General features: G+C 39.1%; 2 protein-coding genes across 7 annotated transcripts in view; one reads left to right on the forward strand and one right to left on the reverse strand.

The window, feature by feature from the left end:
* Nucleotides 1–24,681, forward strand: part of CFAP20DC (CFAP20 domain containing) — a 281,035-nt gene that overhangs the window by 189,515 nt on the left and 66,839 nt on the right. The window lies entirely within an intron of this gene.
* Nucleotides 15,133–15,829, reverse strand: LOC308624137 (phosphatidylinositol N-acetylglucosaminyltransferase subunit Y-like; the record flags this gene model as incomplete). Its single annotated transcript, XM_081247117.1, has 1 exon — nucleotides 15,133–15,829. One exon carries the CDS (start codon nucleotides 15,827–15,829, stop codon nucleotides 15,614–15,616), a length of 216 nt encoding a protein of 71 aa, XP_081103243.1. The 3' UTR covers nucleotides 15,133–15,613.

Consider the following 24,681-nt stretch of genomic DNA (forward strand, 5'->3'; position numbering starts at 1 on the left):
CCCCCATAGCTGCCCTTAGAAACTAGAGAACAAATGAGGCTATGCAGAACAAATCACACTTATATTCCTTTTTTTTAAGCATTGAAGCTTTTTTAAAATTTGTCATGTCCTAAGTATTCTGTGTGTGTTACAGTGTAAAATTTTGGTTCAATTATGTTCTACGCATGTTAGAGTGGATTACCTAGTGCAGATAATAGACATATACATTATTACCATCAACTAATATTTCTTTATTTTATTTATTTTTTATTCCTTGGGATTTTGATAGGGATTGCATTGAATCTGTAGATTGCTTTAGGTAATATGGACATTTTAATGTCCGTATGTTAATTCTTCCAATTCATGAGCACGGAATATCTTTCCATTTATTTATGTCTTCAACTTCTTTCAACAGTGTCTTATAGTTTGCAGGTCTTTCACCTCCTTGTTTAAATTTATTCCTAGGTATTTTATTCTTTTTGTTGTGATTGTCAATGGGATTGTTTTCTTAATTTTTCTTTTTTATAGCTCATTGTTAGCATACAGAAATGCAACAGATTTTTTTGTATGCTGATTTTGTACCCTGCAACTATACCGTATTTGTTTATTATTTCTAATGTTTTTTTGGTGGAGTCTTAAGGATTCTCTCTCTATAAAATCATGTCATCTGCAAATAGTGACAGTTTGACTTCTTCCTTTCTAACTGGAATGCCTTTTCTCTCTTTTTATTGCCTAATTGCTCTGGCTAGGACTTCCAATACTGTGTTGAATAAGAGTGGTAAGAGTGGGCATCCTTGTCGTTTTCCTGATTTTAGAGGGATAGCTTTCAGTTTTTCACCATTGAGTGTGATGTTAGCTGTGAGTTTGTCATATATGACTTGTATTATGTTGAAGTACGTTCTTTCTATACCTATTTTATTGAGAGTTTTTATCAGAAACGGGTGTTGAATCTGGTCAAATGCTTTTTCTGCATCTACTGAGATGATCATATGCTCTTTATCCTTTGTTTTATTAATGTGGTATATCCCATTTATTTACTTGTGAATGTTGAGCCATGTTTGCATCCCTGGAATAAGCCCCACTTTATCATGGAATATGGTCCTTTTAACGTATTGCTGTATTTGGTTGGCTAATATTTTGTTGACAATTTTTGCATCTATGTTCATCAAAGATATTGGTCTGTAATTTTCTTTTTTTGTGTTGAGTTTGTCTGGTTTTGGCATAAGGGTAATGTTGGCTTCGTAAAATGAGTTAGGAATCATTCCTTCCTATTTAATTTTTTGAAGAGTTTGAAAAGGATAGGTATTAAATCTTCTTTGAATATTTGACAGAGTTCACGTGTGAAGCCATCTCGTCCTGAACTTTTCTTTTGGGGAGGTTTTTGATTAATGTTTCAGTCTTTTTCTTAGTGATCAGTCTATTCAGATTTTCTGTTTCTTCATGATTCAGTCTTGGAAGGTTGTATGAATCTTAAGAGTTTGTCCATTTCTTAGGTTGTCTAATTTGTCGGCATAATATGTCTAATTTGTTGTTCATAATATTCTCTTATAATCCTTTGTCTTTCTGTGGTATATCTTATTTATCCTCTTTCATTTCTGATTTTATTTATCACAGCCTTCTGTCTTTTTTTCTTAGTGAGTTTAGCTAAAGGTTTGTCAATTTTGTTTATCTTTTCAAAGAACCAGCTCTTAGTTTGACTGACATTTTCTATTGTCTATTTTTTAAATTTTTTAATTGTATTTTATTTCTTTTTTTATACAGCAGGTTCTTATTATTCAACAATTTTGTACACATCAGTGTATACATGTCAATCCCAATCCCCCAATTCATCACACCACCATCCCCACCCCCCCCACGGCTTTCCCCCCTTGATGTCCATACGTTTGTTCTCTACATCTCTGTCTCAACTCCTGCCCTGCAAACCGGTTCATCTGTACCATTTTTCTACATTCCACATACATGTGTTAATATACGATATTTGTTTTTCTCTTTCTGACTTACTTCACTCTGTATGACAGTCTCTAGATCCATCCACATCTCAACAAATGACCCAGTTTCGTTCCTTTTTATGGCTGAGTAATATTCCATTGTATATATGTACCACATCTTCTTTATCCATTCGTCTGTCGAAGGGCATTTAGGTTGCTTCCATGACCTGGCTATTATAAATAGTGCTGCAATGAACATTGCGTTGCATGTGGCTTTTTGAATTATGGTTTTCTCTGGGTAATGCCCAGTAGTGGGATTGCTGGGTCATATGGTAATTCTATTTTTACTTTTTTAAGGAAGCTCCATACTATTCTCCATAGTGGCCGTATCAATTTACATTCCCACCAACAGTGCAAGAGGGTTCCCTTTTCTCCACACCCTCTCCAGCATTTGTTGTTTGTAGATTTTCTGATGATTCCCATTCTAACTGGTGTGAGGGGATACCTCACTGTAGTTTTGATTTTCATTTCTCTAATAATTAGTGATGTTGAGCAGCTTTTCGTGTGCTTCTTGGCCATCTGTATGTCTTCTTTGGAGAAATAGCTATTTAGGTCTCCTGCCCATTTTTGCATTAGGTCGTTTGTTTCTTTAATATTGAGCTGCCTGAGCTGTTTATATATTTTGGAGATTAATCCTTTGTCCGTTGATTCATTTGCAAATATTTTCTCCCATTCTGAGGGTTGTCTTTTCATCTTGTTTATGGTTTCCTTTGCTGTGCAAAAGCTTTGAAGTTTCATCAGGTCCCACTTGTTTATTTTTGTTTTTATTTCCATTACTCTAGGATGTGGATCAAAAAACATCTTGCTGTGATTTATCTCAAAGAGTGTTCTTCCTATGATTTCCTCTAAGAGTTTGATAGTGTCCAGTCTTACATTTAGGTCTTGAATCCATTTTGAGTTTATTTTTATGTATGGTGTTAGGGAGTGTTCTAATTTCATTCTTTTACATGTAGCTGTCCAGTTTTCCCAGCACTACTTATTGAGGAGACTGTCTTTTCTCCATTGTATATCCTTGCCTCCTTTGTCATAAATTAGTTGACCATAGGTGCGTAGGTTTATCTCTGGGCTTTCTCTTTTGTTCCATTGATCTAAGTTTCTGCTTTTGTGCCAGTACCATATTGTCTTGAATACTGTAGCTATGTAGTATAGTCTGAAGTCAGGGAGTCTGATTCCTCCCACTCCATTTTTTTCCCTCAAAATTGCTTTGTCTCTTCGGGGTCTTTTGTGTCTCCATACAAATTTTAAGATTATTTGTTCTAGTTCCGTAAAAAATGCCATTGGTAATTTGATAGGGATTGCATTGAATCTGTAGTTTGCTTTGGGTAGTATAGTCATTTTCACAACATTGATTCTTCCAATCCAAGAACATGGTATATCTCTCCATCTGTTGGTATCATCGTTAATATCTTTCATCAGTGTCTTACGGTTTCCTGCATACAGGTCTTTTGTCTCCCTAGGTAGGTTTATTCCTAGGTATTTTATTCTTTTTGTTGCAATGGTAAATGGGAGTGTTTCCTTAATTTCTCTTTCAGATTTTTCATCATCAGTATATGGGAATGCAAGAGATTTCTGTGCATTAATTTTGTATCCTGCAACTTTACCAAATTCATTGATTAGCTCTGGTAGTTTTCTGGTGGCATTTTTAGGATTCTCTATGAATAGTATCATGTCATCTGCAAACAGTGACAGTTTTACTTCTTCTTTTCCAACTTATATTCCTTTCCTTTCTTTTTCTTTTCTAATTGCCATGGCTAGGACTTCCAAAACTATGTTGAATAATAGTGATGAGAGTGGACATCCTTGTCTTGTTCCTGATTTTAGAGGAAATGTTTTCCATTTTTCACCATTGAGAATGATGTTTGCTGTGGGTCCGTCATATATGGCCTTTATTATGTAGAGGTAGGTTCCCTCTATGCCCACTTTCTGGAGAGTTTTTTATCATAAATGGGTGTTGAATTTTCTCAAATGCTTTTTCTGCATCTATTGAGATGATCATATAGTTTTTATTCTTTAATTTGTTAATATGGTGTATCACATTGATTGATTTGTGTATATTGAAGAATCCCCCACTTGATCTTGGTGTATGATCCTTTTAATGTGTTGTTGCTAGATTCTGTTTGCTAGTATTTTGTTGAGGATTTTTGCATCTATATTCATCAGTGATATTGGTCTGTAATTTTCTTTTTTTGTAGTATCTTTGTCTGGCTTTGGTATCAGGGTGATGGTGGCCTCATAGAATGAGTTTGGGAGTGTTCCTTCCTCTGAAACTTTTTGGAAGAGTTTGAGAAGGATGGGTGTTAGCTCTTCTCTAAATGTTTGATAGAATTCACCTGTGAAGCCATCTGGTCCTGGACTTCTGTTTGTTGGAAGATTTTTAATCACAGTTTCAATTTCATTACTTGTGATTGGTCTGTTCGTGTTTTCTATTTCTTCCTGGTTCAGTCTTGGAAGGTTATACCTTTCTAAGAATTTGTCCATTTCTTCCAGGTTATCCATTTTATTGGCATAGAGTTGCTTGTAGTAGTCTCTTAGGATGCTTTCTATTTCTGTGGTGTCTGTTGTAACTTCTCGTTTTTCATTTCTAATTTTATTGATTTGAGTCCTCTCCATCATTTTCTTGGTGAGTCTGGCTAATGGTTTATCAATTTTGTTCATCTTCTCAAAGAACCAGCTTTTAATTTTATTGATCTTTACTATTGTTTTGTTTGTTTCTATTTCATTTATTTCTGATCTGATCTTTATGATTTCTTTCCTTCTGCTAACTTTGGGTTTTGTTTGTTCTTCTTTCTCTAGTGCCTTTAGGTGCAAGTTTAGCTTGTTTATTTGAGATTTTTCTTGTTTCTTGAGGTAGGCTTGTATAGCTATAAACTTCCCTTTTAGAAATGCTTTTGCTGCATCCCATAGGTTTTGGGTCTTCGTGTTTTCATTGTCATTTGTCTCTAGGTAGTTTTTGAATTCCTCTTTGATTTCTTCAGTGATCTCATGGTTATTTAGTAACATATTGTTTAGCCTCCATGTGTTTGTGTTTTTTACGTTTTTTTCCGTGTAATTGATTTCTAATCTCATAGCGTTGTGGTCAGAAAAGATGCTAGATATCATTTCAGTCTTCTTAAATTTACAGAGACTTGATTTGTGACCCAAGATGTGATCTATCCTGGAGAATGTTCCATGTGTACTTGAGAAGAAAGTGTAATCTGCTGTGTTTGGATGGAATGTCCTATAAATATCAATTAAATCTATCTGGTCCATTGTGTCAGTTAAAGCTTCTGTTTCCTTATTTATTTTCATTTTGAATGATCTGTCCATTAGTGTAAGTGAGGTGTTAAAGTCCCCCACTATTATTGTATTACTGTTGATTTCCTCTTTGGTAGCTATTAACAGTTGCCTTATGTATTGTGGTGCTCCTATGTTGGGTGCATATATACTTATAATTGTTATAACTTCTTCTTGGATTGGTCCCTTGATCATTATGTAGTGTCCTTCCTTGTCCCTTGTAACATTCTTTATTTTAATGTCTATTTTATCTGATATGAACATTGCTACTCCAGCTTTCTTTTGATTTCCATTTGCATGGAATATCTTTTTCCATCCCCTCACTTTCAGTCTGTATGTGTCTCTAGGTCTGAAGTGGGTCTCTTGTGGACAGCATATATATGGGTATTGTTTTTGTATCCATTCAGCAAGCCTGTGTCTTTTGGTTGGAGCCTTTAATCCATTCACATTTAAGGTAATTATCAATACTTCTCTTCTCTTGTGTTTCCCACTTAGAGAAGTTCCTTTAGCATTTGTTGTAGAGCTGGTTTGGTGGTGCTGAATTCTCTTAGCTTTTGATTGTCTGTTAAGCTTTTGATTTCTCCATCGAATCTGAATGAGATCCTTGCTGGGTAGAGTAATCTTGGTTGTAGATTCTTCCCTTTCATCACTTTAAGTATCTCATGCCACTCCCTTCTGGCTTGTAGAGTTTCCGCTGAGAAATCAGCTGTTAACCTTATGGGAGTTCCCTTGTATGTTATTTGTCGTTTTTCCCTTGCTGCTTTCAATAATTTTTCTTTGTCTTTAATTTTTACCAATTTGATTACTATGTGTCTCGGCATGTTTCTCCTTGGGTTTATCCTGTATGGGACTTTCTGCGCTTCCTGGACTTGGGTGGCTATTTCCTTTCCCATGTTAGGGAAGTTTTCGACTATAATCTCTTCAAATATTTTCTCGGGTCCTTTTTCTCTCTCTTCTCCTTCTGGGACCCCTATAATGCAAATGTTGTTGCGTTTAATGTGGTCCCAGAGGTCTCTTAGGCTGTCTTCATTTCTTTTCATTCTTTTTTCTTTATTCTGTTTCGCAGCAGTGACTTCCACCATTCTGTCTTCCAGGTCACTTATCCATTCTTCTGCCTCATTTATTCTGCTATTGGTTCCTTCTAGTATAGTTTTCATTTCAGTTATTGTATTGTTCATCTCTGTTTGTTTGTTCTTTAATTCTTCCAGGTCTTTGTTAAACATTTCTTGCATCTTCTCGATCTTTGCCTCCATTCTTTTTCCAAGGTCCTGGATCATCTTCACTTTCATGATTCTGAATTCTTTTTCTGGAAGGTTGCCTATCTCCACTTCATTTAGTTGTTTTTCTGGGGTTTTATCTTGTTCCTTCATCTGGTACATAGCCCTCTGCCTTTTCATCTTGTCTTTCTGTGAATGTGGTTTTTGTTCCACAGGCTGCAGGATTGTTGTTCTTCTTGCTTCTGCTGTCTGCCCTCTGGTGGATGAGGCTATCTAAGAGGCTTGTGTAAGTTTCCTGATGGGAGGGACTGGTGGTGGGTAGAGCTGGCTGTTGCTCTGGTGGGCAGAGCTGAGTAAAACTTTAATCCGCTTGACTGCTGATGGGTGGGGCTGGGTTCCCTCCCTGTTGGTTGTTTGGCCTGAGGCAATCCAACACTGGACCCTACCCGGGCTCTTTGGTGGGGCTAATGGCGGACTCTCGGAGGGCTCACGCCAAGGTGTACTTCCCAGAACTTCTGTTGCCAGTGTCCTTGTCCTCCCAGTGAGACAGAGCCACCCCCCACCTCTGCAGGAGACCCTCCAACACTAGCAGGTAGGTCTGGTTCAGTCTCCCGTGGATTCACCGCTCCTTCCCCTGGGTCCCGATGTGCACACTACTTTGTGTGTGCCCTCCAAGAGTGGAGTCTCTGTTTCCCCCAGTCCTGTCGAAGTCCTGCAATCAAATCCCACTAGGCTTCAAAGTCTGATTCTCTAGGAATTCCTCCTCCCGTTGCCAGACCCCCAGGTTGGGAAGCCTGACATGGGGCTCAGAACCTTCACTCCAGTGGGTGGACTTCTGTGACATAAGTGTTCTCCAGTCTGTGAGTCACCCACCCAGCAGTTATGGGATTTGATTTTACTGTGATTGCACCCCTCCTACTGTCTCATTGTGGCTTCCCCTTTGTCTTTGGATGTGGGGTATCTTTTTTGGTGAGTTCCAGTGTCTTCCTGTCGATGATTGTCCCGCAGCTATTTGTGATTCTGGTGTTCTCACAAGAGGGAGTGAGAGCTCATCCTTCTACTCCGCCATCTTGGTTCCATCCCCTTTCTATTGTCTTTTTAGACTCTATTTCATTTATTTCCACTCTCATCTTTATTATTTCTTTCCTCCTGCTAAGGTTGTACTTCATTTGTTCTTTTTTTTCCTAGTTCCTTTAGGTGTAAATTTAGATAGTTTATTTGAGATTTTTGTTATATGTTGAGGTAGGCCTGTATTGCTGTAAAATTCCCTCATAATACCGCTTTTGCTGCATCTCATAGATTTTGGTATATCATATTTTCATTTCCATTTGTCTTCAGGTAGTTTTAATTTCTTTTTTATTTCTTTATTGACTCAGTGTTTATTCAGTATCATCTTTTTCAATCTTCACATATTTGTGATTTTTCCAGCTTTCTTCGAATAGCTGATTTCTAGTTTCATACCCTTGTGATCAGAGCTGATATTTCTTAAACATTTACTATGTGCCAGTCATTGTGCCAAGGCTTTTTCCATGAAGTGTTTCATTTAATTCTCACAGTGACCCTGAGAGGTAGAAACTAACACCATCCCCATTTTTCAGATAAGGAAAGTGAGGTTCAGAAGAGTTATACACTTTGTTTAAGGACAACAGTTAGTTGGAGAGTCACAACTTGAACCCAGATTGTCTGAATCTAGAACAATAGTGCCTGTGTCCACCATGCCATGCTGCACAAACATGTGCTAAGTCATAAAAGTGATGGCCTTTCTTCAGGAAACATCCAAAGATAAAACTGAAATGTATTTTCCTCTTTTTATTTCTCATGCTTGCGTACATTAGTGTATGTGTGTTTGTAAGAGAATAGTAAATCACTTAACCTAACGAAAATGGATCTGTCTTATGGTCATTTAGGATAGAAATGGTCAGTAATATTTTTGCATGTTTTTCATTTTTGAAAATATTTCTAAAGTGAATGTTCTTGTCCTACCCAAATGTAATTTTTTCTTTGGATATGCTAATAATTAGAATACAGCTAAGAAACTAACCTTACAGGTTTTTTCTACAACAGTGTTTCACTTGACTGTAGTCAATACTGGGCTGCCAAAAACAAGTCTTTGAGAAGCATTCTAGTCCATTTTCCCCCTAATTTCTTTGCCACCACCTTCTATTAGATAGAATCTGTCATCCTATATCCAAAAGATTGTTCATTTTCAATCATTTTATCTTTCTGTAGAAATAAAACCAGAGCATGAAAATCAGCTTGGGAGTCTCAGGCACAAATGAACTTTAAGTACCTGGGCACTCAGCAAAGTACACTGGCTGTGAAAGATAGTGCTCTCTGCTAATAACAGGGAATAATGAAAGGAAGAAAGGGACCAAAGTTAGGAGAGGAGCCTTTCCCTCACCCATTCTCTTAATTTAAGAAGCTTTTAGGATAAGACAACTCCCAAAAACTACTTGGGTTATTTCAGGAGACCCTTCTAGAGCTGCTCACTGCAGATTACAAAGCGCAAGGCTGACATGTGTGAGTGTTCTACACAGGAGCCCTCTGAGATATTACTATTCCATTTTATAGCTAAGGAGACTGACAGAGCAATCACTTCAATGGGATGAAAGGGAGAAGGAGCTTTATCTTTGATGAGGGCATAAAGGCACAAAGGCATTGCTTCCCTTTTGTGCAGAGAGGTTTGACTTCAGTGTCAAAGTTCAGGCTAAAAAAATTTACTCTCCAACAACCCATGTGGTCACTACAATCTGTGGCTCACATTTGTGAATGTGATAATCTCAGTTTAATAGGATATAAAATTATTGAAGCCATTGGCATTCTTCCCCATTTCAAAGTGAATTTACAATGGGAATGAAGGGTTCTTAAAGAGACGCCATTCAAAAAAAAATTCATGGTCGTAGTGAAAGCATTCTAATAATTGACATTCTCTCCACTTGATGCTTGCTGCCAAAAACCTGTGAAAACAAAGTTTCCTCAAAAGAGTGTTGTGTGCTTACTAATTCCACAAAGGGATTTTTCTTCAGATCCCAAAAAACCACAGGGTGACTTTTTTAAAAAAAAATAATTACTGAGATTTAATTCACACAGTATAGAAGTCAACTTTTTTCTTACAATATTTACAGAGCTGTGCAACCATCACTACTATCTAATTTTAGATCATTTTCATCACCCCAAAATAACCTCCCTACCCATTAACAGTCATTCCTCATTCCCCCTTCCCCCCAAACTCCTGGCAACCACTAATCTACTTTTTGTCACTAAGGATTTGCCTGTTCTGGACATTTCACGTAAATAGAATCATACAATATGTGGCCTTTTGTGTCTCACTTCTTTCATTTAACATTTTGTTTTCAGGGTCCATCCATGTTGTAGCATTTCATCCCTTTTTATGCAGGAATAATAATTTGTTATATGGATATGCCATACTTGTTTATTCATTTATCTGTTGATAGACAGTTGTTTCCACGTTTTGGCTGTTATGAATTGATGCTGATATGAACCTTCATATCAAAGTTTTTGTGTGGAGATATGTTTTCAGTCCTCTTTGGTATATACCTAGGAGTGGAATTGCTAGGTCATATGGAACTTTACATTTAACTTGTAACGAACTACCAAACTGTTTTCCAAAGTGTCTGTACCATTCTACAGTCCCACTAGCAATGGTGGGGGAGGGGAGGCAACTTCTCCACATCGTAATCAACACTTCTTATTGTCTGTCTTTTATTTAAGCCATCCTAGTGTGTGTGAAGTGGTATCTCATCGTAGTTTGGGTTTGTATTTCTCTGATCATTAAAGATATTGAGCGTCTTTTCATGTGCTTATTAGCCATTTGTGTTTCTCCTTTGGAGAAATACCTATTCAAATCTTTTGCCTATTCTTTAATTGGATTTTTTTGTCTTTTTATTGTTCAGTTGTAAGACTTTGGATACAAGTTCTTTGTCAGATATATGATATGCAAATATTTTCACTCATTCTCTAAGTTGTCTTTTCATTTCCTGATGGTGTCTTTTGAAGCTTAAAAGATTTTAATTTTGATTAAATCCTGTTTATATATTTTTTTCTATTACTTGTGCTTTTGGAATTATATCTAAGAAACTATTGCCTAATCCAAAGTCACAAAAATATACTCCTGTTTTCTTCTAAGAATTTTGTAGTTTTAGCTCTTAAATTTAATTCTATGATCATTTTGAGTTAATTTTTGTATATAGTGAGAGGTAGAGATTCAACTGCATTTTTGTGCATGTGGTTATTCAGTTGTGCTAGCACTACTGGTTGAAGGACTATTCCTTCCCTATTGAAATGTCTCACCACACTTTTTAAAAATCAGTTTACCCACACATGTAAGGGTTTATCTCTGACCTCTCAATTCTATTTTATTTATCATATGTCTATCCTTATGCAGTACCACACTGTCTTAATCACTATAGTTTTATAGACTAGTTTTGAAATCAGGAAGAACTTTGTTCTTTCCTTTTTTCTTTTTTTTTTTTTTTTTGGCAGTACGTGGGCCTCTCACTGTTGTGGCCTCTCCCATTGTGGAGCACAGGCTCCAGACGCGCAGACTCAGCAGCCATGGCTCACGGGCCCAGCTGCTCCGCAGCATGTGGGATCTTCCCGGACCAGGGCACGAACCCATGTCCCCTGCATCGGCAGGCGGACTCTCAACCACTGCGCCACCAGGGAAGCCCTGTTCTTTCTTATCTTGACTGTTTTTGCTATGCTGGGTTCCTTGCATTTCCATATGAATTTGCAGATCAGCTTATCAGTTTCAGCCAAAAAGACAGCTGGGGTAATTATAGTAATTCCCTTAAATCTATAGATCACTTTGAGGAATATTTTCATCTTAATAATATTGAGCCTTCCAATCCATAGGATGTCTTTCATTTATATGTGTTTAATTGCTTTCAGCAATATTTTATAGTTTTCAGTGTACAAGTCTAGCACTTCTTTTCTTAAATTTATTCCTATTATATTCTTTTTGATGATACGGTGAATGTAATTTTTTCTTAATTTCATTTTTTGATTTGTTCATTGCTAGTGTGTAGAAATACAATTGATTTTTTTCCCTTTTTTTTAACATCTTTATTGGAGTATAATTGTTTTACAATGGTGTGTTAGTTTCTGCTATATAACAAAATGAATCAGCTATACATATACATTTATCCACATATCTTGTCCCTCTTGCATCTCCCTCCCACCCTCCCTATCCCACCCCTCTAGGTGGACACAAAGCACCTCGCTCATCTCCTTGTGCCATGCGTCTGCTTCCCACTAGCTATTGGTTTTTCATTTGGTAGTGTGTATATGTCCATACCACTCTCTCACTTCGTCCCAGCTTACCCTTCCCCCTCCGCCTGTCCTCAGGTCCATTCTCTACGTCTGCATCTTTATTCCTGGCCTGCCTCTAGGTTCTTCAGAACCTTTTTTTTTTTTTTTAGATTCCATATATATATGTTAGCATACGTACTTGTTTTTCTCTTTCTTACTTACTTCACTCTGTATGACATACTCTAGGTCCATCCATCTCACTACAAATAACTCAATTTCGTTTCTCTTTATGGCTGAGTAATATGCCATTGTATATATGTGCCACATCTTCTTTATCCATTCATCTGTCTGTGGACACTTAGGTTGCTTCCATGCCCTGGCTATTGTAAATAGAGCTGCAGTGAACATTGTGGTACATGACTCTTTTTGAATTATGGTGTTCTCATGGTATATGCCCAGTAGTGGGACTGCTGGGTCGTATGGTAGTTCTATTTTTAGCTTTTTAAGGAACCTCCATACTGTTCTCCATATTTGCTATCCCAATTTACATTCCCACCAACAGTGCAAGAGGGTTCCCTTTTCTCCACACCCTCTCCAGCATTTATTGTTCGTAGATTTTTTGATGATGGCCAATATGACAGGTGTGAGGTGATACCTCATTGTAGTTTTGATTTGCATATCTCTAATGATTAGTGAGGTTGAGCATACTTTCACGTATTTGTTGGCAATCTATATATCTTCTTTAGAGAAATGTCTGTTTATGTCTTCTGCCCATTTTGGGATTGGGTTGTTTATTTTTTTTTTGATATTGAGCTGCATGAGCTGCTTGTATATTTTGGAGATTAATCCTTTGTCAATTGCTTCATTTGCAAATATTTTCTCCCATTCTGAGAGAGAATGTTTATGGTTTCCTTTGCTATGCAAAAGCTTTTAAGTTTCATTACGTCCCATTTGTTTATTTTTGTTTTTATTTCCATTTCTCTAGGAGGTGGGTCAGAAAGGATCTTGCTGTGATTTATGTCATAGAGTGTTCTGCCTATGTTTTCCTCTAAGAGTTTTGTAGCATCCTGCCTTACATTTAAGTCTTTAATCCATTTTGAGTTTATTTTTGTGTATGGTGTTAGGGAGTGTTCTAATGTCATTCTCTTACATGTAGCTGTCCGGTTTTCCCAGCACCACTTATTGAAGAGGCTGTCTTTTCTCCATTGTATATTCTTGCCTCCTTTATCAAAGATAAGGTGACCATAAGTGAGTGGATTTATTTCTGGGTTTTCTATCCTGTTCCATTGATCTATATTTCTCTTTTTGTGCCAGTACCATACTATCTTGATTACTGTAGCTTTGTACTATAGTCTGACATCATAGAGCCTGATTCCTCCAGCTCCGTCAGAGGAGAAACTTGATACGATTTCAGTTTTCTTAAATTTACCAAGGCTTGATTTGTGACCCAAGGTATGATCTGTCCTGGAGAATGTTCCATGAGCACTTGAGAAGAATGTGTATTCTGTTGTTTTTGGATGGAATGTCTATAAATATCAATTAAGTCCATCTTGTTTAATGTATCATTTAAAGCTTGTGTTTCCTTATTTATTTTCATTTTGGATGGTCTGTCCATTGGTGAAAGTGGGCTTTTAAGTCCCCTACTATGATTATGTTACTGTCAATTTCCCCTTTTATGGCCTTATGTATTGAGGTGCTCCTATGTTGGGTGCATCAATATTTACAATTGTTATATCTTCTTCTTGGATTGATCCCTTGATCATTATGTAGTGTCCTTCTTTGTCTCTTGTAATAGTCTTTGTTTTAAAGTCTATTTTATCTGATATGAGAATTGCTACTCTAGCTTTCTTTTGATTTCCATTTGCATGGAATATTTTTTTCCATCCCCTCACTTTCAGTCTGTATGTGTCCCTAGGTCTGAAGTGGGTCTCTTGTAGACAGCATATATACGGGTCTTATTTTTGTATCCATGCAGCCAGCCTATGTCTTTTGGTTGGAGCATTTAATCCATTTACATTTAAGGTAATTATCGATATGTATGTTCCTATTACCATTTTCTTAATGGTTTTGGGTTTATTTATTTATTTTGGTAACAGCTTTATTGATATACAAGTCACATAGCATACAATTCAACCATGTACATTGTACGACTCAATGGATTTAGTATAGTCACAGAATCATGCAATCATTGCCACAGTCGATTTCAGAATACAGTGCTTATTTTATCAGCAAAATTCTTTCATTTACACTGACCATAGTGAGATTTATAGCAAATTAAAAAGAAAAATATTGCCATTTCAGGAAATGATGGGTACCTGTATTATCTTTCATGTTATTTTATATTGCCATAGAGGAGGGTTGTTTTTTTGTTTTTGTTTTTGTTTTTTTTTCTGCATTGGGTCTTTATTGCTGCGCACTGGCCTTCTCTAGTTGCAGCAAGTGGGAGCTACTCTTCATTGCAGTGTGCAGGCTTCTCATTGCGGTGGCTTCTCTTGTTGTGGAGCATGGGCTCTAGGCGTGCGGGCTTCAGTATTTGCACCACGTGCACTCAGTAGTTGTGGCATGCAGGCCCTAGAGTGGGTGGGCTTCAGTAGTTGTGGCTCACGGGCTTAGTTGCTCTGCGGCATGTGGGATCTTCCCGGACCAGGGCTCAAACCCGTGTCCCCTGCATTGGCAGGCAGATTCTTAACCACTGTGCCACCAGGGAAGTCCCTGGCATAGAGTAGTTTTTAAAACATGACTTGTACTACAGTATATATATTGAATTAATGCAACAGAAAACACATCCAACCTCTTGTTTTGTCTTTTGAAGAGGAAGAATCGCTATATAAAGGTTCTGTTAAACTACTTAAAGGTTCTATTAAGAATCAGTTAAGGTTATATTCAGTTCTTAGGTTTCTTTAGGGTAACTACTGAAATATTTATGTTATACTTCTGAAAGAGTTATTGTACTAATCAATCTTGTTGAAAGTTCTGGAAAATCAGGAACTATTAACGTGTATAATGCTCATGCCCTTAGTAGTGCTATTTAAATAGGTCTCCTATGGCAGGAAAATAAACTGAAATGTGCCCCAAAACGTGTAGCCCTCAACTCAGTAGGACACAATCAGCTATTTGCAAATCTTTCAACCCCACCTCTACCTCCAGAGGCACGTACTTTCCTGGGAAATTATTCTATTTTGGCTATTATGTGTCTCTCTAAGTATTCTAAGTTTAAAATTTAGAATATTTACATTTTCTCTTCCTTAGAATCACACTCTAGTGACCAAAGGGGATAAAAACCTCACAAAACTACAAATTGTTTTCTGGAAAGTGTCAATATCTTATTTTCTTATTATTAATGTAAGCATGCGATGCCGAAGAAATGAAGGTAATTTTACAAACTCAGAATTTTGGCAAATACATGAAGTTTCCATTTTATTACAGTTTTATACCACATTAGTTCAAATGCATTTCTCTACAACTACCCCAACAGAGCTCCTCTGGAATTATTTCAGTCATCCTTAACATGTGACTTTACCAGACTCTGAATGTAAAATAAACATATAAGATTTCAGATTAGTAACTCTTAATTATGAATGGGATAAGAAATAATGTCATCAGATGATGGCTGGGGCTATTAATTTCCAACAAGACACTTTGTTGAAATGTTTCTCCTGATACCCCAGGTATAAATAAGAACCTTCAGAAAACAAGGGCAGAACCAAAGTACAATAAAGAAGCCTCTGCAGCTTAAGCCTCCCCTAGTCCTAAACCTCTGACAGAAGCTAGGCAAAGCATCTTTCTTGCAAATTAAGTGGGTGTCCAGTATTTCCATGTAGTTGAGCTTTCAGAGGTAGACACTCAAGCATATCATTAGGATATACCATCTTGGCTCTGGTTGTATTAATTATACCTGAAAAGTTTAATACCCATCCAGGTCCAAAGGTGGAAGAACACATAAACGGGTATGGTAATCGGCAAGAGCAGACTGTAAAAGCACAGGCTGGTTGTGCTAGTGCAGCCCTGTGGGAAGTTTTCTTCCACAGAGGCCGAGTGTAACAGCCCTGCTAACGAGACCAACGGAATAAGGACAGTTGACATAGGAAGAGACAGAAACATTCTTCTCCTCCACTTATTACCCTCCACTCTGACTTTTTAAAAGGTGGATGGTATTTAGAAAATTTAGTTGTGTGTGTTGTCGTTTTTAAGTATGATCTAATGCTGCTCCATTTCTTCTTGCTTCTTATTTTGATGTGTCATCCTAGCTGCGTGTGGTATCATATTAGGAATCCCATCAGTAATTGGATAGGCTCTTCCTAACTCTTCGTTAATCAGTTCATTTGTCGATGCTTCATATCGGAGCGGCTTATTGGAGAGCGGGCACACCAGGAACTCCAGCAGCGCTGGGTCGAAGGTGCAGGGCGGTTCCCGTGTCCGCTCGCTCTGGTCTGGGGACGGCCGCGACACCGACGTGTGCACACACCTCTGGGCGACCGCGGGCGGCTGTGCGCGTGTCCCCCCACAGCACTGAGGCTAACCGGCCACAAACTCCGCGCGGCATGGCCTGGCAGCCCGCAACCGGGCCTCTGAGCGCCTGTGTGGGTTTATTATTGTAGGTCCTTTCCTTCTCTTGTGTTTTCTGCCTAGAGAAGTTCCTTTAGCATTTGTTGTAAAGCTAGTTTGGTGGTGCTGAATTCTCTTAGCTTTTGCTTGTCTGTAAAGCTTTTAATTCTCTGTGAAATCTGAATGAGATCCTTGCTGGGTAGAGTAATCTTGGTTGTAGGTTTTTCCCTTTCATCACTTTAAATATGTCCTGCCACTCCCTTCTGGCTTGCAGAGCTTCTGCTGAAAGATCAGCTGTTAACCTTATGGGGATTCCCTTGTATGTTATTTGTTGCCTTTTAATTTTTTTTTCTTTGTACTTAATTTTTGATGGTTTGATTAATATGTGTCTTGGCATGTTTCTCCTTGCATTTATCCTGTATGGGACTCTCTGTGCTTCCTGGACTTGATTGATTATTTCCTTTCCCATATTAGGGAATTTTCAACTATAATCTCTTCAAATATTTTCTCAGTCCCTTTTCTTTTCTCTTCTTCTTCTGGAACCTCCATAATTTAAATATTGGTATGTTTAATGTTGTCCCAGAGGTCTCTGAGACTGTCATCAATTCTTTTCATTCTTTTTTCTTTTTTCTGCTCTGAGGTAGTCATTTCCACTATTTTATCTTCTAGGTCACTTATCCGTTCTTCTGCCTCAGTTATTCTGCTATTGATTCCTTCTAGAGAATTTTAAATTTCATTTATTGTGTTGTTCATCATTGTTTGTTTGCTGTTTAGTTCTTCTAGGTCCTTGTTAAATGTTTCCTGTATTTTCTCCATTCTATTTCCAAGAGTTTGGATCATCTTTACTATCATTACTCTGAATTCTTCTTCAAGTAGACTGCCTATATCATCTTCATGTGTTTGGTCTGGTGGGTTTTTACCTTGCTCTTTCATCTGCTGTGTATTTCTCGGTCTTCTCATTTTGCTTAACTTACGGTGTTTGGGGTCTCCTTTTCGCAGGGTGCAGGTTCGTAGTTCCTGTTATTTTTGGTGTCTGCCCCCAGTAGGTAAGGTTTGTTTAGTGGGTTGTGTAGGCTTCCTGGTGGAGGGGACTGGTGCCTGTGTTCTGGTGGATGAGGCTGGATCTTGTCTTTCTGGTGGGCAGGACCATGTCTGGTAGTGTGTTTTGGGGTGTCTGTGAACTTATGATTTTAGGCAGCCTCTCTGCTAATGGGTGGGGTTGTGTTCCTGTCTTGCTAGTTGATTGGCATGAGGTGTCCAGCACTGGAGCTTGCTGGTCGTTGAGTAGATCTGGGTTTTAGCATTGAGGTGGAGATCTCTGGGACAGCTTTCGCCGTTTGATATTATGTGGGACCCAGAGGTCTCTGGTGGACCAATGTCCTGAACTCAGGTCTCCCATATCAGAGGCTCAGGCCTGACACCCAGCCTGAGCACCAAGACCCTGTCAGCCACACGGCTCAGAAGAAAAGGGAGAAAAAAGAAAGAAAGAAAGAAAAAATAATAAATTAAAATAAAGTTATTAAAATAAAATATTGAAAGAAAGAAAGAAGAGAGCAACGAAACCAAAAACCAAATCCACCAATGCTAACAAGCACTAAAAACTACTAAAAAAAAAAAATATGGACAGACAGAACCCTAGGACAAATGGTAATAACAAAGCTATACAGACAAAATCACACGAAGAAGCATACACATACACACTCACAAAAAGAGAAAAAGGATAAACATATATATATATATATATATATATATGAATGGAAGAGAGCAACCAAATCAATAAACAAATCTACCACTTATAATAAGCTCTAAATACTAAACTAAGATAAACATAAAACCAGAAACAAATTAGATGCAGAAAGTCTACAGTTGCTCCCAAACTCCACCGCCTAAATTTTGGGATGATTCGTTGTCTATTCAGGTATTCCACAGATGCAGGGTACATCAAAATGATTGTGGAGATTTAATCTGCTGCTTCTGAGGCTGCTGGGAGAAATTTCCATTTCTCTTTGTTTGCCCAGCTCCTGGGCTTCAGCTGTGGATTTGGCCCTGCCTCTGCGTGCAGGTCACCTGAAGGCATCTGTTCCCCGCCCAGACAGGACGGGGTTAAAGGAGCAGCTGATTAGGGGGCTCTGGTTCACTCAGGCCTGGGAGAGGGAGGGGTACAGAATGCGGGGCGAGCCTGCGGCGGCAGAGGCCAGTGTGATGTTGCAGCAGCCTGAGGTGCACTGTGTGTTCTCCTGGGGAAGTTGTCACTGGATCACGGGACCCTGGCAGTGGCAGGCTGCACAGGCTCCCAGGAGGTGAGGTATGGATAGTGACCTGTGCTTGCACACAGGCTTCTTGGTGGCTGCAGCAGCAGCCTTAGCGTCCCATGCCTGTCTCTGGTGTCTGCACTAATAGCTGCGGCTCGCGCCCATCTCTGGAGCTTGTTTAGGTGGTGCTCTGAATCCCCTCTCCTCGTGCACCCTGAAACAGTGGTCTCTTGCCTCTTCGGCAGCTCCAGACGTTTTCCCGGACTCCCTCCTGGCTAGCCATGGCGCACTAGCCCCCTTCAGGCTGTGTTCACGCCACCAACCCCAGTCCTCTCCCTGGGATCTGACCTCCGAAGCCGGAGCCTCAGCTCCCAGCCCTCACCCCCACCCACTGGTGGGTGAGCAGACAAGCCTCTCGGGCTGGTGAGTGCTGGTTGGCACCCATCTCTGTGCAGGAATCTCTCCGCTTTGTCCTCTGCACCCCTGTTGCTGCGCTCTCCTCCGTGGCTCCGAAGCGTCCCCCCTCCGCCAGCCCCTGTCTCCGCCAGTGAAGGGGCTTCCTAGTGTGTGGAAACCTTTCCTCCTTCACAGCTCCCTCCCAGAGGTGCAGGTCCCATCCCTATTCTTTTGTCTCTGTTTTTTCTTTTTTCTTTTGCCCTACCCAGGTACGTGGGGAGTTTCTTGCCTTTTGGGAGGTCTGAGGTCTTCTGCCAGCGTTCAGTAGGTGTTCTGTAGGAATTGTTCCACATGTAGATGTATTTTTTATGTATTTGTGGGGAGGAAGGTGATTTCACATCTTACTCCTCTGCCATCTTGAAGGTCCCTCCATACAATTGATTTTTAAATTGATTTTGTATCTTGGATTCTTGCTGAACATTTATTAGTTCTAATAGTGTTTTGTGAATTCCTTTGGATTTTCTATATACAAGATCATGTCATTGCAGATTGAGATAGTTCTACTTCCTTTCCAATCTGGATGTTTTTTATTTCTTCTTCTAACTTAATTGCATCCACAAACTGCAGGGTTTTTTAAATAAATTTATTTATTTTATTTATTTATTTTTGGCTTAGTTGGGTCTTCATTGCTGCGCGCAGGCTTTCTCTAGTTGCGGCGAGCGGGGGCTGCTCTTCGTTGTGGTGCGCAGGCTTCTCATTGTGGCGGCTTCTGTTGCTGCAGAGCACAGGTTCTAGGCACTCAGGCTTCAGTAGTTGTGGCACGAGGGCTCTAGACACAGGCTCAGTAGTTGTGGCACACGGGCTTAGTTGCTCCGAGGCATGTGGGATCTTCCCAGACCAGGGCCCAAACCTGTGTCCCCTACATTGGCAGGCAGATTCTTAACCACTGCACCACCAGGGAAGTCCCCACAAATCAGATTTAATTTCAATAAAAACCTTTTTTTCTTTCAATATATATAAGATTTAATACTTAATAGTGTGGCCCCAGTATTGAATTGTAACACAGGCCTGATGAGCTCAGACAGGCCTAGAAAGATTCTACTGGTATGACTCAAAAGAATTGTGCTTGATGCAAGAAGAAAATTTTGAGAATTCTCCTGGAACTAGAAGTCCATTTAATATTAATATGAATGCAGGTGTGAAATTACCTTTGCTGGCTAGCATCATAGTCCCTATATGTAGAGTTCTGATATGTATGGAGGTTCTACCACCTAAGCTAGGTTTCTAAAATAAAGGACCTCCAGGTGATGGAGTATACTTATTCTCGTTCTACTTCTGAATAAGTAAGAGCATCTCCTCTTCTGTTGACAGCTTATCAGGTCAGGTATTCTCCCAGCTGCTAGAGATACACTGACCAATGTCAGTGATGAAGCCTCTCTCCTCAGGGAGCTTATATCTGTTGGAAGACACAGGAAACAAATAAACAAGTGCATACAGTGATTATAAACTTTATATGATAAAGACTTGGGAAGGAAAAAACTGGGTGATATAATAGAGTGGTAGGATGGATAGAATTATGGGCACTTTACCTAGTATCTGACTGAGTAGGTGACATTTGAGGTGAGAGCTAAAGTTTAAGATGAAGGCAGCCATGCAGAGAACTAGAGGATAATGTTTTAGGCATCAGGAACAGCAGGTACAAAGCTCCTAAAATGGGCATCTTGAGGAATAAAGGAGGCCCGTGTAGGTGGGACATATGGGCAAGGGAAAAGTAGAAGAGGGTGATATCAGAGAGGTAAACAGGCCCAGATCATGTAAGGTCAGGAAGGACATGGTGAAGAGGGTGGCCTTTATTCCAAATGCAATGGTAAGTCTTTGAAGGTTATTAAGCAAGGCAATGACATTTATATTCAAAAAGTCTCCTCTGGCTGCATCCAGAATGGATTCAATAGGGCAGGCATAGAAGCAGGGAAGGCAATTGAGGCATTACTCTGATAGTTCAGAGTGGAGATGAAGAGACATAGCAGATTACTGGAATAATGGGGAAGTAGGACTGACAGGATGTAAGAAAGAAGAAACAGGCAGAATCAAGGATGATGCTTAGGTTTAGGACTTGAGTAACCAGACAGATGGCCATGTCATTTACTGGGCTGTGGCAGACTGGACGTGTCTGAGCCATCAACCTAGGCATCAAGGTACCACAATCAGGAATTGTAAGTGAACATCCCATTGAAAATCTGTGCTCTTGCAAAGTGCCAACGTGAAGCAACTTTATGACAGAAGAAAAATGAAGGCTGTTACAAAAGGAGGCGCAAGAAAATTGTCTTCCTAATCCCCTAATATGGAAGAGTACTAGTAATTAAGAAACACTTACTGAAATTGATTTGCTAACTGCTTGGTAAACTTCTTTCTTGCAATGTTTTATTCATATCTTAATAGAGTTCTCTATTATTAAGTTCAAATATTTTTAATTAAGAAAGAAGTACAGCCCTCTGGGTAGTATTGCAATCATATAGATAGCTGGTAATTAAACTTTTCCACATGTATAACTGCATTCAAATAATTTTGAATGAATCATTTTAAACCTGCAGATGTTGTTATGTGCACCTTTAAACAAATAAACAAGACATATGTAACAGTCTTTGTGGTTCCAGAAAAAAGTTGGAGTTTTTGAAGAATTGTTATTTTCATAAGAATGACAAAATACGCTACCAATTACAAATTCAGGTATTCTCTTTAGAAAAAAAGACATGACTTTTTATAGGAAAAACATTGTAAAACATATGTAACTTTTTAGTTTAATTTTCACATTTCCATGTTGAAAATCAGAACTGAATTATGGAAAGACACTTTTAAAGATATTTTAGGCCATGGTATGATGTGAGCAAATTTTTTTCTTAATCATCAAGCCTTTTTTTTTTTGGATAATAAAAAAGGATTAGTTTCATCGCCTCCCTGATGAACTTGAGCCCAGTATTGGCGCAGTGAATGTCTATCATCATATATTTTTTAAGTTATAAAAGTTTACTATTCAATGCAATTTATGCTCAACAAACTTAGAGAAAAATGATTTTGTAAGTTATTTTAGGGTTCTAAAGGCATTATTCCATTGCATAAATTTCTGCATTTTCTAGGGTATATAATACTCTTTGTTCAAAGTGATGCCATCCTTCTCTCTTTGAATTTGCCACTCAAGTATGCTATTTACAGCTGTCTTTCTAACAATACTGCATTGTTTGAAGAATTCATAAATGTCTTTCTCACCCCTGACTTGCTTCAGCTACAACAATATTCCATTGTTGCAAAACACCTGTGTCAGGGTCAGGTTGCCTTGTATATTATACATCACCCTGGCCCAATTGGGGAGGTTCACTTAGGGGTGACGCTCCCTCCTTCAGCAGCTTCCACCACAGATGCCCACCGACCTCATGCTGCCCTGATCCTTCCCTTTGCTGCCCTCAAGGCCTTCCCCAAACAGGGCCCTGTGTCATGTCTATCCACATTTTCATTCTTCGGAACTGAGAAGTCAGGAGCAGTGGGCACCGTGGTTCAGAGCACCAGCTCAAATCAGACAGACCTGATTTGAGTCCTAGCTTCGCTTCTTTTTACTTATGTGACCATGGACACATTTCTTAACCTCTTTGAGCCTTGGTTATGTCATATGTAAACTTGGAGAAAATAACAATACTTATTCCATAGGTTTGTTGTGAGTATTCAATGAGATAGTACACGTAGAACTAGCATCCCATAGTCCAACAGGATATTTTCTTGTACTTATTTATGAGTAGTTAGAATTGTAAACCAGTATGCCTGGCATTCTAAAACAAACCTTTCAATTTCAATCAAATTCTAGAAACTAATTATTGAGATTGTTCAATAAGTGATAACTATATATGCTTCTTGTCCTCTGCTTATCATTGAATCCAGTGTTAACGTAAGAGTAAATTAGGGCTTCCCTGGTGGTACAGTGGTTGGGAGTCCGCCTGCCGATGCAGGGGACATGGGCTCGTGCCCCGGTCTGGGAGGATCCCATATGCTTCCGCGGAGCAGCTGGGCCCGTGAGCCATGGCCGCTGAGCCTGCGCGTCCGGAGCCTGTGCTCCGCAACGGGAGAGGCCACAACAGTGAGAGGCCTGCGTACCGCAAAAAAAAAAAAAAGAGAGAGTGAATTAATGGGTCACTTCTTCCAGGTAACATGTTGATATTTTTTCAAGGATACACTGAAGAGAGAAAAATATTTAGAAGCAGGATGTGATGTCTCTCCAGTCATTCCTCAGAGACCACCCTCGATGTACTTGCCATGTTCCCAGAACTAAACTGTAGGTGTGTAGCTTCATGATTGATGGAGTGAATTGAACTTGGGCAGGACTGACAGCATTTCATAAACCACACTGTTAACCATGGGAAGAATATTTCATTTATTAAATTGGACATCCCTGCCAATTAAGAGTCTTTGGAAAAAGAGTCTGATATTTGATATTTTGTTGAAACTGCACTCTTTCCTTGTCTCTGAAAAAACAAGGTCATTATCTCAGTCTTATCTGTCAGTGCACTGCTGGGTATATTGCTGAAGCTATAGAACTTGGTGATTAAATAACATTTGTGTCACCAGTAAAAGTATTTGAATTAGGCATAGAAATTTCCCAGGTGGAACTCACTCCTAGCCCTCTGCCTTCTTTCTGAATATTTTTCTGTCTGAACTGCTGCTGATACTACAGGGTGGTTTGTTTCTTTCACTTTCTTTGTATCTAGTGTCTAATTTAGTTATCCACCAAGGCAAAATGGTCTAGAATAGATGTATGTTAAAATAATTTAAATGGAATTGTGGTTTAAAATCCAGATGATGGGGCTTCCCTGGTGGCGCAGTGGTTAAGAGTCTGCCTGCCGATGCAGGGGACGCGGGTTCGTGCCCCAGTCCGGGAAGATCCCACATGCTGCGGAGCAGCTGGGCCCGTGAGCCATGGCCGCTGAGCCTGCGCGTCCGGAGCCTGTGCTCCGCAACAGGAGAGGCCACAACAGTGAGAGGCCCGTGTACCGCAAAAAAAATAATAAATTAATTAATTAAATTAAATTAAATCCAAGTGATGATATGGAATTGCAAGAGTTATTAGGACATTTTGATATCTCCATTTCTGAGTAGTTAGTTATGCAAACAATATGCCAGTTACTCTGATGAAGAGGAGCAGTTTCAAATTCTCAGAAGTTTCAGAAATTGTAGCTAGAAAGTCTTGACAAAAATTAAGAGACTATCAGAAGTATGAATCAATGAAAATACGTTAGTGGTTTAACCAACACACTGTGGCGTTTCATTGTCAGTTCTCCAGTATTCCAATGCTAAGGTTAGCATCCTACTAATCAAATGTTTATGGAAGAAATCCATCTTCTTTGATGTCTTGTTCTTCCTAATTTTAAAGAGGAGCAAGTCAAATTTGTCATTTTCCTTCTTTATGTAAGAGGTACTAGGCTATTTTCTAAACACATTGAGATTGAGGTCTTTGATTAAGAACCTTGTTTGTGGCTTTTAAGTATTTGGAGTACTTGCCATGTGCCAGGCCCTCTACAAGGTGTCCCATACTATCTCCAGTCTCCATTTTCACCCCTCACGAGAAGCCTTACTTTTTTGAAAGATAAGGAAGGAGAGAGGTTTAGCTTGTTCACATATAAGTGACAAGGCAGAGTATCAAACCCAGGAGATCTGGCCAGAAAAGCCTGTGTACCTTGCACCACACTGGCCCATCACCCTTAGTTAAAGACCACTGAA

The sequence above is a fragment of the Mesoplodon bidens genome, assembly GCF_964165515.1.
Source record: "Mesoplodon bidens genome assembly, chromosome: 10".
NCBI classification, from domain to species: Eukaryota; Metazoa; Chordata; class Mammalia; order Artiodactyla; family Ziphiidae; genus Mesoplodon; species Mesoplodon bidens.